Source organism: Pygocentrus nattereri, chromosome 7 (genome assembly GCF_015220715.1).
Source record: "Pygocentrus nattereri isolate fPygNat1 chromosome 7, fPygNat1.pri, whole genome shotgun sequence".
In the NCBI taxonomy this organism is placed as follows: Eukaryota; Metazoa; Chordata; class Actinopteri; order Characiformes; family Serrasalmidae; genus Pygocentrus; species Pygocentrus nattereri.
Window position 1 is genome coordinate 42944335 of NC_051217.1, and position 14734 is coordinate 42959068.

The following is a 14734-nucleotide window of genomic DNA, read 5'->3' on the forward strand; positions in this document are numbered from 1 at the left end:
AACCAGTGTGATGTCTAAGCTTAAAAGATCCCACATTAGATTAAGGCTGCATGATACAGAGAAGTTCACCAATTTCAAAAACAGGTTGCAACCCAAATGCGTTTTTTTTTTGGGGGGGGATTTTTACCCGATTTTCTCCCTAATTTAATCGTCTCCCATTCCACCCGCTAGTTAGGACTCCCCCAATCTCACGATGCTACCAATGTTAGGAGGGTGAAGGCAGCACAGGCTTCCTGTGAGACCTGTGAAACCAGCCACCGCTTCTTCTCGAACTGCCGCTCACGCGACGTCACAGGACAGCCGAACGCGCTCGGAGGAAAGCGCCGACCGCCACGTCTGCTACGTCAGCTGACAGACGCCTGCGCTGACTAGTATCGCTATGAGTGATGGGGGAAGAAGGGGGGCCATCCTGCCCACCCAGAGAGAGCGAGGCCAGTTGTGCTCTCCTGGACTCCCGGCCACGGACGGCTGCAGCATCACCAGGGATCAAACTCACGATCTCCTGATGACACGGCCAACGCTTAGACGGTTGCGCCACCTGGGAGCCCGCAACCCAAATGTTAAGAAGAGCCAATTTGTCCTTTCAACAAAAATCAAGCCACCTTGGGAGCCACAACATTTTACGTTCATTTTACCCTTTTGGCTGTAAACATGTCCCTGTATGTGCTGATGGACTTACAGGCTGATGGACTTACAGCTATAGCTGCTTTTCTCACATCTCTGGCAGGAAACCTTTCGGCAAAAGTGGAACAGCTTCCCAGAGAATGTTGTTTCTCAACATTTGACTTTTTACGAGGCTGAAGTCGCTTCTCATTCGCCAGCTTCTTGTTCAAATGTTCCCTTTCCACCTTAAATGGTGCCTGAGGTGCCAGAATGTAACTGCTGCACCACTTAAGGTGGAACGGTAAAATTTGAACAAGAAGCTGGCAAACGAGAAACTGATTTCAGGGTTGCAAATTTCTAGCGTTTGACAGTTTCTTGTTGCAGACTAAACGTATCAGGAAACCAGCTGGAGTGATCATAAAGGCAAGAAAGTCAGTGCGTCTCCAAATTATCGATGCTTGTCATCTTTCGGTCACCTTTCTCTTTGCTTTTCGTTAGCTACTAGCTAAGCTATGTTGTTGTCTACGTTGCTATGGTGACCAGCAGTCTGCGCACCTACCTTCAGGGTTAAAGAGTGAATTAGCAGTTAGACATTAACAACAGGTTACACAGTATGAAATGGTTGGTTAGTGTAGTGGGTAACACCTCTGCCTTCTATGCTGTAGACTGGGGTTCAATCCCCCACCTGGGTAACCACCCTACACTACACCAATAAGAGTCCTTGAGCAAAACTCCTAACACCACCTGTGTAAAAAGGAAAAGGCTCAAACTGTAAGTCGCTCTGGATAAGAGCATCTGCCAAATGCCATAAATGCAAAACCCAATGTTGCTGCTTGGAAGTCATCCTCAGCTTGTTTACTGATTCTGCATGGTGCACACCTACACTCTCTACAGATCTCCGCACGCCCCCTGAGCGTGTTTAGATTGCTGTCTGTTCACTTCCATATGTGCTCTGTGACACAAATGAGCATCACAGCTTTGCTCTGAAACCTGCCGTCCAAACCGTTTCCACATGGAATAAAACAGTGAAGGAGAAAATCTCCGCCGGTGTCACGTGTAGCGTGAACAAGTCATTTCACCGTATGAACCCAACCCAACCAAGTGTGATGACACACTCGTCACCACATACGCTGCCCTGCGTGCGGCACGCGCCAACAGGCGTGCCAGAAAATGATGCCCCAAACGAGATGGGCTGCGACGTGCCTCTTCAGAAACGCTCTAATTCAGGTCTGTAGACTGCAGGTTGCCAGTTTCTCCTTACATCAACTCCGTTACACTGGAGTTTCACTCTGAAGGACAGTGGCTTGCAAGTATGTGCACACAGACAGACGTCCATGACTTATTCTAGTCGTGTCAATGGAATCTGTTCACGTCTTTATTAACCTTTATAAAGTTATGCCACTTTATCATTAAGTATTTTAAATACACACATATTATAACCCACAACTGAACTGAATCTGCCACGACGGGGCAAAATTACACTGTACTACTGAGAGCCTCAAGGCTGAGTCTTTAGCAAGTTTTCATAAACAGTAACATGTACTTCTGCAAAGTTAGTCTAAATAGCTGTAGTAGCCAATCAACCTGCTGCTAGTCCAGGCTTAATGGAATTCACGATATACTGATGCCAATACTGATCAATACTGATCCAATCTTTGTTGCCATAGATACCATCTCTTTCACAGATACCCACATCGTTTAAGTAAAATGCTAGGAGAGTAAAATTATTGTACTTTTAAAATGTGCCTGCTGTGACAATCTGGACCGATATGTTTTATTGCTGCCAAAGTATCAGACACCAAAATTTTTAGCCAAAAGCAGTGAAAAGTTTTGACAATAAAAGGTTCAACAGGCCACAAAGTGTCAAAATCTTAGACTTCACAAATCATTTAAATAGTAATGAAAATGAGAAATATGTGACTGAAGTGATTAAAAACAATGTTTTCTTTGCTCTCCTGTGCCAGTCAACAGTCTGACTGGCAGGAAATCAACAGAAAAAGCTATTTTAGGGCTTCTATGAGTATATATAGTTTATGTGATTAAATCTGATTGGCTTATCTGATGATTTGGCTGCCATTTACTTTAATATCCTGCAGTGAATCATTTCATTTTTGATACATGAACTAAAGAACTTATCGTTTCTTTTTTTTGGAATATTTAGATGAGATTACTATTTCAACATTACCCTACATTGTTGCTTCAATGCGTGCGCAGATCTCAGTTTTAAATGCGCCGTTTCCGTTAAAACTAGGTTTAAAACTAAAAGAAGCACCGCTGGCAAAGCAGAACGTGTCTGCAATAGTTTTGTTTTCAACTGACTCGCAAGTGAAAACCATGGCAGGAGTGAAATTCGTTCATGCTTCTGGTGGGCACGCTGCTCCAACTGTGAGAAAATAGACTCGAAGCTTTTTACAATTTCCATTTAGTGTTTAGACCAAGCATGGCTTACGGGAAGATTTACAGACTTAACCGGCGTTTTTTCTGGGCATCAGATAAAAATCCTACATAAAATATAGCCTTATAATAGTATTATAGGTTTAGAAAAGCACCATGTTCACTGACACCTACAAACATTCAGAATCGGATATCGGGCAACAGATTTGTTATGATTCTACACATTTTATCAATAAAACCAAAAAACGTGCCTGATACTCACGTTAATGGCTCTATTTTCAGTTTATTAGAGCACTGAAACAAAAGCTGCTTAGTGTCCCAATCTAAGGTTCTTCCCACAAGGTAGTACACTAGGCCTAGGCTAGCACATTAGCCACAAGCTAGCATGCTATTCACAATACAGTGACATAATACAATCAGAGACACACACACACACACACACACACAATCTAAACCGCTTATCATCATGGGTTACGGTGGGGTGCTGGAGCCTATCCCAGCTGACAGAATACAATCAGCTGCTATACATTTTGATGCATTATGTTATGTTTATGTTTAATTAGAGGCTATTTAAGATAATAGATCATGATAAAAAGACCTTTTCCAGCCAGACAAGACTGAGATTTAGGGTGTTCCTGTTGTAAAAATATCCTGTGGCCACTGCTATAGTAGGTATCTTAACTCTGTTGCTAGTACATGAACAGCTAAACCCCCACAATCATCTAATTTCATTTGGCCGAAAAAGACATTTCCTCCTCATTGCTGTCTCCAAATGATATTTACCACTCATAATACAGTGCATGTCACGTGATCGAGATTACTCTGCTCCCAGTTTTTACTCCAACACCAAAGAGCACTGATAAAATGTGACATTCACCCACACACCTCCTTAAGCTCTCAAAGCCAAGGACAAACTTCCACCGTCCTTGCGTTCATAGTCGTTTTCTGAGAAAAAGAAGGAAAACTGCCTCAAGACTCCAAATAAACTCACACTAAACTGACTGACGGTACAGCCGGCCATCGGACCGATAGCGTGTGTTATGCAGACACAACCTCACAGCAAAGGCTGACATCGGACACGATGCTATACGGTAGAGCAATGAAACCTGAGCTCTTGCTGTTGTTCTTTCATACATGACAAAGCAGCATCGACGTGGAGGGAGAAACCCAAGGCCAAAAGGCCACTGGCACCACAAGGTTCTCACATAGCTATACGAGGTTGTGTAACACTGCAGAAGTGTGAGATAATTCGGTGCAGCCTGACACACTATTGATTCTGCTGCTGAGAATTAAGAGGGGATGCACACAAAGTGTTCTGTCACTCGATGCCTATTCATGTGCTTTGATAACAGCCAGTATCAAGTCTAATCTGATGTCTGTGTTTCCTGGATTTGTATCGTTTCCAGACAAAAGAGTCTGTTATCCATTTATCTCTGGAGATATTTCTGATGAGATCATCTAAGACAGAGGTCACTAATAGCTGGACCGCTGTCTGAGTCCGGACCCAGACGCTGTCCTATGTGGACCTGAACCTGTAACCGATAAACTATGGAGAATTATTTCATTTCGACATGGTGGTCCTGTTCTAATCTGCATAGCTTTTCTAGCCTTTACAGCAGCTTTAGCAGCCAGGAGACTCGCAGACCAATCACATTTGTAGTAAGTATCACACATCACGCTACCCAGCCAATCAGATCTGTGCATTACGATGAGCACTGACACTCGAGTCAGTGACGCCACACAGGGGAGGGACGAGGCGAGAAACAGCAGTCAGAGAAGAAAGTGAGTCAGAGGGAAGTTATTTTACATGGCGTGATCTAAAAAGAGAAAACTGATGGTAAATGTTGTTGAATTGTGACTGAATTGGACTTTAATTGATTTAATATTCAACTGTTGACTGTATAAGATGCTGATATTCCTGCTCAGGTACTTCAGTAAACAGTGTATGGCACCGAATCATAATACAAGTTAGACGTTATGATGTTCTGGACCTTCGCTTGAGGACATTTCCTCTAACTGGACCTTATTGAATTTGAATTAAAGACCCCTGATCTAAGATAAGACAGATAATATAAAATGTAATATAGATAATCCACTTGCATAAGGAAGGAGAAAGTCAAAGGAAAGTGGAGTCTGTGACTCCTAACAACCTGGTAGACACCAAAACTGCCCCCATCAGATAAGCAGCACTTAAAGCTTTGATCTCTGAGCGAGAGGAGAAAATCAGGCTGCTTCAGATCTGAAAACATCCACAGGTGTTTCTGTCCATCCTTCCGCTGGGAGAAGACCACTCAGCGCTGTGGGTCTGAAAGGATGTGTAGCTGTCGAGAAGATGTTACTGAGAAGAAAATTTGTAAATCAAACAAAGAAGCTGCTGGTGCTCTCAGAGTCCAGACCCCAACATCACTAAACGTGGATTATTTAGATGGTGGGAAGCAGAAAATATAACTAACTCCGGAGAACTTTGGAGGTGTGGACAATTTTTTTCCTGCAGATTTCTTTGAGAAACTGAAAGTGAAGTTGGCTTCTTTATAATTTTCTGTTAAACCTCTTCCATTTTCGGCTTATTTTCCTGATGCTGGAACTGAAATAAACGAAGGGTGGTCTCTGACTTTTGTACAATACTACATACACTGCTAGAAATGAAGGTTCTGTGCGGGAACATTTTTTATTCATCAAGGTACAAACAATGTAAATGTTCCCTCAAAGGTACATCAGTGGTTTTAAGGTCCAATTATGAACCTTAAATCAGTTTTTCCAGGTAAAAAGTTCGTATTTGTTTTAAAACAGAACAATAAAATAAAAAGCCTGGGGACGAGACGGGGGGGTGTGGAGTCAGTTCAGCTTAGAAAATATAGTTTCAGTGGATTATGGTTCAGTTATGTTCCCTGACTAAAGGTACTGAGGTGGACCCCTGAGGGTCCCACCCCAGTGACAGTTCAGTACTCTTATTTCTGAGAGTGTATAGCCGAATGATCCTCTAAAAAAGCGCCTATATTTGCTCTGATAATGACCGTTTAGGTCAGACAGGGACATCTCTAGAATCAACCCCTGAAATATCTTCCATCTTCTGATCTTTGTAATACGAAAACTTCAACTTCTGTAAATCTGTTTTCTGTCTGGTTCACATTTAAAACACTGTGGTTCCCTTTAGAGTCATTTTAAGAAGAGAAATAAAAACAAACTAATCACGTTTATACGGCCTGTTTTCAGTAAGTTGCGGCACTAAGCAAGAGTTCACTAACTTAATATCAATTTAAATATCATAAAATACAATGAAACGGAGATACACTTGGAAAATGAGGTGATATTCCAATGTATCTCCCAAAACTCCACCACTATCTTGCCCTCTTTCAATCAAACCCCCTCATTCCTTCTCCTGTACATGACTCTTCAGAGGCTGTAGAGCTCTGGCCTTCCTGTTTGTCTGGCTGAAGACCTGGTCATTTACTCTCAGGCTAAGAGGGACGAGAGAGGGAGGAGCAGGACGCAGAGGAAAAGACGAGAACGACGGGGGCAGTCGGGGGGCTGGACGTACGGCTGGACCGGGCAGAAACTGCACACTCCGAGTTGGGATTGATTTACTTCATTAACCAAGATTACAAGTTTAACTTACAAACTAGAGGTCAAAATTTCTCATTAAGGAGCGGACCGTGGAGAACCGCGGGGCTGGTAGACCACTCTTATTACTGACTACACATTTCAATCTGTCTTTGATGTTCCGTGTCTGCCGCCCCCACCCCTCCCTCACCCTCCCCACCCCCCTCCTTATTTTTTGGCAGGGAGGTTGATTTTAATTGTAGCTATAGAACACAGCACGCTTTTTGCCTGTAAGGCTGCCTCCGCGTCTATGGCGAGAGAAGCTTTAGTGGTATTGGGTGCCGTCCATAGCCTCGGGCTCATTTTAATGGTTCTCCCTCCTCCCTCTCTCCCTCTCTCTCCCTCCATTCCCTGCTCAGATTGTTTTCCACGTGATTCCTGTTAATTTAGCTGCAGGAAAGGGCATCAGTTTTCCTTGTACTTTTCCTCTCCCTCCCTCCCTCCCTGTATTTCTCTCATTCCTTCTCTCTCCTTTCTCTCGCTCTCTGCATACCTTCCTCTTGGTTGTTTTTCACCCTATGAATAAAAACCTGAAGTTAATGATACAGTAAATACAGTATAATACAGTTCTGTAGTTAAGTACAGTACATTTATATCAAGAGTGCCTCACAGGTGCTCAGACTATCTCATGAAACTCAGATGTTAATCTACAGGATGAGGATTAGGGTTAGGTGTTGGGTAAGATGTCATACAATCTGTTACATTCAACTTAAAGTTCATTTGCATTTAATAGATATTTAGTTAAATGTGCATTAAAGCTGCGCTATGTAAGTTCTGGGGATTTGGAGACCCCTCTGGTGGTAATGTGTAATTGCATGCAACATGCAGGAGAGCATATTGTAAGGGTGGGCTGTGCTTCAGACCCCTTCCCCAAGTGGACACTACAGTTTAACCATGTCATATGACTCTTATTGGTGTGGTGTAGTGAGTTTGCCTAGTTTTTGAACCGCAGTGTTCGGATTGATATATATATATATATCAAACTATGTAAAAAAACTGAAAAACAAGTATGTATTGTGGCCATGTAGCTGTGCACGTTTTCCAGCTTCAGTGTTCATATGACCAGTAAGGCACCACAGTGACGCTTTCCTACAGTGCAGAAAGGTAAAAAGGCCAGTGGCAAATTCCTTTTCTTTCTTCCTCCTTTTTCTCCTCCCATCTCAAAGCAGGGCCTTTGTAGCGCACTTCAAAAGCATGTGGGTGTAAGCGGCGTTACAGTGGCCCCTGTTTTCTCTCTGACCCAAAGGGCCACTACAGGGCCACCTTCATCTCTCTAATTCTCTCTCTCTCTCTTTCTCCCAGTCTCTCTCTCCATCTACCTCTCCCTCTCTTCCTAATCCACTCCTCGAAGCTGTGTAAGGCTCTTTTGTTCTGTTCTCAGAATGGCTGTGGATGGAGGGAGAAACTCTCTGGCTATCACTTACAGCCCTGTGGGCATCACACACCAGCACCAGGGGTGGGGGAGGGGAGTAAAACACCCGGAGCAAACCCACCAACACACACACACACACACACACACACACACACACACACACACACACACACACAGAATTGTTTTTATACACTGTCAGCACACAGCAAAATGGTTCACTCTACCCTGATTTCGCTTATTTTATTGAAATAAATGACTGAACATTCCTTTTTGTCTCTACCAAAGCAACAATAACACAATATACAAGCCATAACATATACAAAATCATTTATATTCATTTATAGGGTATTTTCTATTGGGAGGCATCTGTGCCAAACCCTCTATGCTTCAAGAACGTTTTGATTTCTTTCAAAGCGAAGTTAAAAAACTTTCATTTATCATGAGTTTCGTTTTTAAATATAAAACCTTTGGTAACACTTACTTTACTGAAGGTAATAAGGCTACATGACACCTACATAAGCTTGTCATGACAACTGACATAGCCCTACATAACTGTTTATAAATGCATATTCCCGATAGGTGTCGTCTGTCATAAAGCTCACATTTGCCATTTCTGATCAAACTTAGCTAAATTATCCTTTACGACAGACGACACCTACTGGAATAAGCATTTATAAACAGTTATGTAGGTCTATGTCAGTTGTCACGACAAGCTAATGTGGGTGTCATGTAGACTTATGAACAGTAACCTTACAGTAGTGTTACCAAAATTTAACACCACCCCATGTTTGCACTACAGAAACACAGTTGTAGTCTTTGGGCGGAGGCTTATTGTAGCCAGGCCCCTGCGTTTCAGAGCAGGCTGCATCCCCGTCTCTCACGGTCACTCGGTGAGCAGTTAGATCCCATTGTTTTGAAGTAAATGTGTCCTAAAGTCTGAAACTTAATGGGGAACACTAAGAACTGTCACTACTGACACACATGAAGTAAATTCTTTTCGTTTGATAAAACGTTTAATAAAAATATTACAATTTCATGTGTGCACAGCTGTTCAAAGCCGTGTTTACCTGTCATGTAGCGGCTGCATTTTTGAGTTCTCCTCAAAATGAGCTAAAATTGTCAGTACCATAAGTGTCACTACTGAAACAGTTGGTAAAGTTTGAGTAGTGTTATGTTGGTAGTCACACAATAAAGGTTCAGGGTCCCTCAAAGCAAAAGGATTTTAGCCTGAAGTCCAAATCAGTTAAAAGTCAATGTGTTTCAGCTCTGACCTTGAACCAATCCATGAAAATGGGTTATTATACATCGCTGCTGTCGGAACAAAACCATGTATCTCCATTTTTATCGTTTTTCTGTTTTTGACATAACTTGTCAAGAACCATTGTTCTTTACCAAGAATGACTTGGAAAAAATTCTGGTTCCATTGACTTCCATTAAAAGTAAAGTAAGTTTTTTCCTTCTCCTGTAAAGTCACCATTTTGAAGATACAAGGTTTTCTTCCAACAACAGAGATATGTATGTGGGCATATTTGAACTGTCTTAAAAATATACACAACAGAGGGGGTGGTCTGGGGGGTCTTTTTCAGGTACAAAGTTTTCATCAGCAGCTTTCATCGCCAAAACACACACACTCAACACACCGGATCTCCAGTATCAGCATCATTACCCTGCTACTAATTCCAGGTTGTGGTGGGCACTGAGAAACCCTTTGTCTCTGATTTAATGGAGCTGAGTGAGAGAGAGAGTGAGAGAGAGAGAGAGAGAGAGAGAGAGAGAGAGAGAGAGAGAGAGAGAGAGAGAGAGAGAGAGAGAGAGAGAGAGAGAGAGACAGTGTGGTGTAACGGCGGTTGTGCTGCAGCCCCTGCGGCTCCGTTTGTGTCCAGCTGAAGTCTCTGGGGCTTCAAACTGAGTGACTTTGGGGGCCCCAAGTCCAGTGGCCCTTGAGCCACCCACCTGAGGGCCCTCACTGACCCCCTTGAAAAAGTCACATTGCTTTGCACTAGAGGAGAAACACAGAAACCACCGCAAGGTACACAGAGACAGACAGACAGACAGACAGACAGACAGACAGACAGATACAACAGGCTCCAACCGATTCGAACATTTTATCACTGAAAGCAAAAATTGAGATAACCGACAATATCAGCTGACACGCTTTTATATGGTCAACGTTAAACCACCCCCCCCCCCCCCCCCCGCCCTATTGACTAATTAAATGAGCTGTTTCCATTTCTTTAAGATGATAGTAAAAAAGATGCTGCGTCCTCTGTTCTGCTGTGCCCCTCATCAAGGACACTTTACAGTCCTGCTGAAACATGAAATGAACTGTATGCTTCTTAAGAAGATGACCTTCGTCTGGCTTCAGCGAATATTATGACTTAATTGTGGAAAAGCAAACAAGCACAGATTTTTGCAGACGGAGCCTCAAACTGCTCAGTGCAAAAGAGGCTTGAAGGCAACAGCCAAACAAAACTGTGTTTTGTCCAATTCACATCATTTCTTCAATGCTGAAGGTTCTTATTTGCCAGCTATTGGTTCAAATTTTCCATTCCACCTTAAATGGAGTAGCAGTTACATTCTGATGCACCATTTAAGGTGCAATGGGAAAGCAGCTTTTTTTCAATTACTCTCTGATCATCAGATACTGCTGGAATTTGGAATATATTACAGTCAATCAAGCTTCAGTAGCAGCTGGTCCACAACTTCTACCACGCACAAGGCCCTGACCGCAGCACTGTCCAATGCAGCTGACCGAACTAGGCAGTTTCTTAGGTGGTACAGGAGGAAATGAGTAACTGTTCATGCCCATGTTAGGCTAAAGCTAACCCCAAAAGACTGGTCATTATTTTACGTCTGCAGCACTGACTAGAACAGGGGTGGGCAACAGGCAGCTCCGGGGCCGCATGCGGCTCTTCTAATGCCCTGTTGCGGCGCCACAGCAGAATCAGATTTTTTGGGTAAATAAAAGACCATCTTCCTAAAATAAAGCTCTGCTGGCCGTTGTAACACAATTTTAGGAATAAATGGTCTTAAACGCTGGACTTAATGAAGCCTATAACTGTGAATTCATCAGCTTTTGACCCTGAAGGTTGGTGAGCAGATTGCTGGTCACATAGCAACACAGACAGCAATCTCGCCTAGCTAGTAGCTAACAAACAGGCAAAGAGCAAGATTTAAGAGGAACTTGAATAATTTAGAGCCGAATGGACTTCAAATGGATTTGTATTTATAATCACTCCATCTGGTTTCCTGACAAAGACTAAAAAGTCAGCTTCTCATTTGCCTGCTTCTCGTTTGAACTGTCCCGTCCCACCTTAAAGGTGTCGCAATTACATTCAAGCACCATTTAGGGTTGTAAGAGAAAACTGCAACAAGAAGCTGGCGAACGAGAAGCTGAACGGAAAAAACTGAACGATGACAGACATTTTACAGGCAAATGTTCTACTTTTGGGGCGGCACGGTGGCGTGGTGGGTAGCGCTGTCGCCTCCCAGCGAGGAGGGCCTGGGTTCGATTCCCCAGCCGGGTGACCAGGGTCCTCTCTGTGTGGAGTTTGCATGTTCTCCCCGTGTCTGCGTGGGTTTCCTCCGGGTTCTCCGGTTTCCTCCCACAGTCCAAAGACATGCAGTCAGGCCAATTGGAGATGCTAAATTGCCCCTGGGTGTGAGTGACTGTCTGTGTCTGTCTGTCTGCCATGCAATGGACTGGCGACCTGTCCAGGGTGTATCCTGCCTTCCGCCCGAAGACTGCTGGGATAGGCTCCAGCTCCCCCCCGCGACCCTGACGGAGAAGCGGCTTAGAGAATGAATGATGTTCTACTTTTGAGGAAAGGTTTCCTGCTGGAGATGTGAGAAAAACAGCTACTAAGCTTAAAGTTGAGAAAATCGAGTCTGTGATTTTATTTATATTTTTTAGCCCATACCAGTTTAGCCAAGATGGTAAAATCCAAATAAAATATTGTGGCTCTCAAGGTGGTTTGACTTTTGTTGAAAGGACAAAAAGGCTCTTCTTAACAATTGGGTTGCGACCCCTGGATTAGACAGTGGGAGGTGAACGAGGTTCCTGACTCAGTCACTCAGCTAAAGGGGAAAAACATTAGCATGGTTTGCATGTTGTGTTCTCCTCATTTATTTTGTGGCGCACCATAAAACCAGTTACGATAAAGCTCCACCTGAGAATTTCAACCCTTATACCAAACGGCCCACTCCTAAGACACACTCACAGACATATATAGACCCGCACAGCCAGCGACACAACTCCGCATGTGCGAGGAGGTGAAAATGAAGTGAAAATAACTAAAGATTCCTTCCATCCATTCATCCCTTCCTCCCTCCCTCTCTCACTTCAAACCTTGCTGCTCTCATCCCCCTATCAGAAGCTTTCAGAGTGGGTGAGGTTGCTATAAACACCTCCAATTAAACCCCAACAAGCTGTGAAAAAAGAAACGAGTGAACTTTGCGTGCACACGCGGTTTTCTTTCCCTTCTTTCTAACGCAGTGGCAACTCCACGAGCGATCACAATGAAGCAGAGTGAAGCAGATCGGCACGACGACCACACAGCAGAAGTAATGTTTTTGTTTTCTTGTTTATGCTTCTCATTTAAGCACACTAAACATGCTCCCTCTCTCCTTTCTCTCTCTCTCTCTCTCTCTCTCTTCATCCTAGCGCATGATGAGCTACACACAACCCAATGAGCAGGTTATTAAAATGACCGACTGACATTCTGAATTGGGCCTTATTATAGATTTACAATATTCAGAGGTGTCAATCAGAGCATCGCGTGGAATTTCAATAGGCTCCTCTACTGGAAAAATAAACAAATAAACAAAATGCACAAAAAGGCTCTGCTTGCAATGGAGCTGCTCTTTTGTGTATTGCAGGAAAGTCCAGCGTCCTGCTCTTTCACTCCTTCCGAGCCAAGCCGAGCTGCAAGTACTTACCCTGGACCGATCTTGTGAAGAGACAGCGGCTACTTCCCTTCCCAAACGTAATGATTAACAATTTATCTACAATCTGACAGTGAATTTAACGCTTCTGTGAACTCTACTGTTTATCAAGCGGCGTCTCTGACCTCAGTGCCCGACGTCGTGGCTCCCGGCGAGTCCACCTTGCGCTTTTTCCGCGGGCCGATGGCGGCCAGAGCCGTCAGGTTAGCGTCTCTCTGCCTCATCTGGGCCAGTTCCTGCTGCTGCATCTGAACAGGAGACAAACACAACAACACCTCAATCACAAAACACGGATCAGGCTGAACATAAACATCTGGTCTCCAAAATAAACAAATACATAAATCATCTTTAACGTCAAGTTGAATGCATTCACATCATCTTCACAGAGAGTCACGTCTCTGGTTCAGACCCACCACTTCATTTCATCACACGTGATGGGCTGAATTTGGGCAAACTCAAGATTAAAGATCAGGTAGACTTGGGGCAGATATGACTAGCAGACAAGGTCATTGAGAATGAAGAAATATGCCACACTCTTTACTTGAAAAATAAAAGTAGGAACCAACAGAACCAAAGAAAGTCTGAGAGTATCCTACTCATTCGATAACAGCCAACTGATCAATCGATTAACTGATCATTAGCTGCAGCTCTAGCCTGTCTGGCTGCATTATTCCCCACATCAATATCAAATGACTGCTCAAACCAGCTTTAAATCGGCCTTGATAAAAGTAATTATCAGCCTGATGCTGGAATTACAACCCACAACTCATCACACCATCTCACTAACCAGCAGTCAAAATCAGGTGTTAACTATCCACTGATCCCCCACCCAAGACTTCCCTATCCACCAACTCCCTCATCCATCTGACTACAAACTCTATCCTTCCGCCAACTCATCTAACCATCTGTCACCTGTCAAGCCACCCACCCACTACAATGACCGATGTAATATTCACTTATTAAAATGATTACAGCTGATAATTCAGCGTCAACATTGGTTAATTATGGGTTTTAACTATCAGTATATCCTTAATCCAACGCTCACCTTTCTCTCTATTCTCTCATTCACTCAACTGCCCACTTTTCCACTCATCCAACTATCCACTCATGCAGCAGCTCCCCGGATCAGCTTCCAAACTGGCCAGTGATAATTTAATGATTACTACTGGTTTGGTTGGATGAATGAGACAGACAGTGGTTAGGAGCTGTAGTTTGGCACCACATCAGGATTGGTCAAAACTAAGAACACTATTCTGCTAATTAGGAGTTGTTGGTGTTTGTTATTGGTTATCAGTCCGATATCAGTACATTTTCCTACTTTCATCCCTTCATTCCTCCACACTTTCACCCCTCTATTCCTCTATACTTTTCTCTCTCCGTTCCTGCAAACTTTCATCCCTCCATCCTTTCATTCATCCTTCCATCCTTTCGTCCCTCTTTCGCTTCATGCCTCTATTCTTTCATCTCTCCATTCCTCCAAACTTTAATCCCTCCATTCCTTCATCCTTTTATCCTTCAATTCTTTCATCCCTCCATCCCTTCTTCTTTCCATCCTTTCATACCTCCATCCATTCATCCTTCCATCCCTCCTTCGCTTCATGCCTCTAATTCTTTCATCTCTCCATTCCTTCATCCCTCATCTCTCCGTTCCTCCATCCTTTCATCCTGCCATTCCTCCAACCTTTCCTCCTCCATCCCTTCATTTTTTCATCCTTCCACCCCTTCATCTCTCCTTTCCTCTATCCCGTCATTCTTTCATCCCTCCATTCCTCCAACCACCCACTCACTTGTTCATTTGCAGAGCTTTCAAATGGCTCTGTC

General features: G+C 43.5%; 1 protein-coding gene across 2 annotated transcripts in view; it reads right to left on the reverse strand.

Moving 5' to 3' along the window:
• The window catches only part of LOC108431712 (transcription initiation factor TFIID subunit 4-like), a 155489-nt gene that overhangs the window by 31914 nt on the left and 108841 nt on the right, over positions 1-14734 (reverse strand). For both annotated transcript variants that reach the window (XM_017705051.2, XM_037540106.1), the window contains one exon: positions 13039-13161. In XM_017705051.2, coding sequence (XP_017560540.1) covers positions 13039-13161 — 123 coding nt within the window. The remainder of the gene's footprint in view (positions 1-13038; positions 13162-14734) is intronic.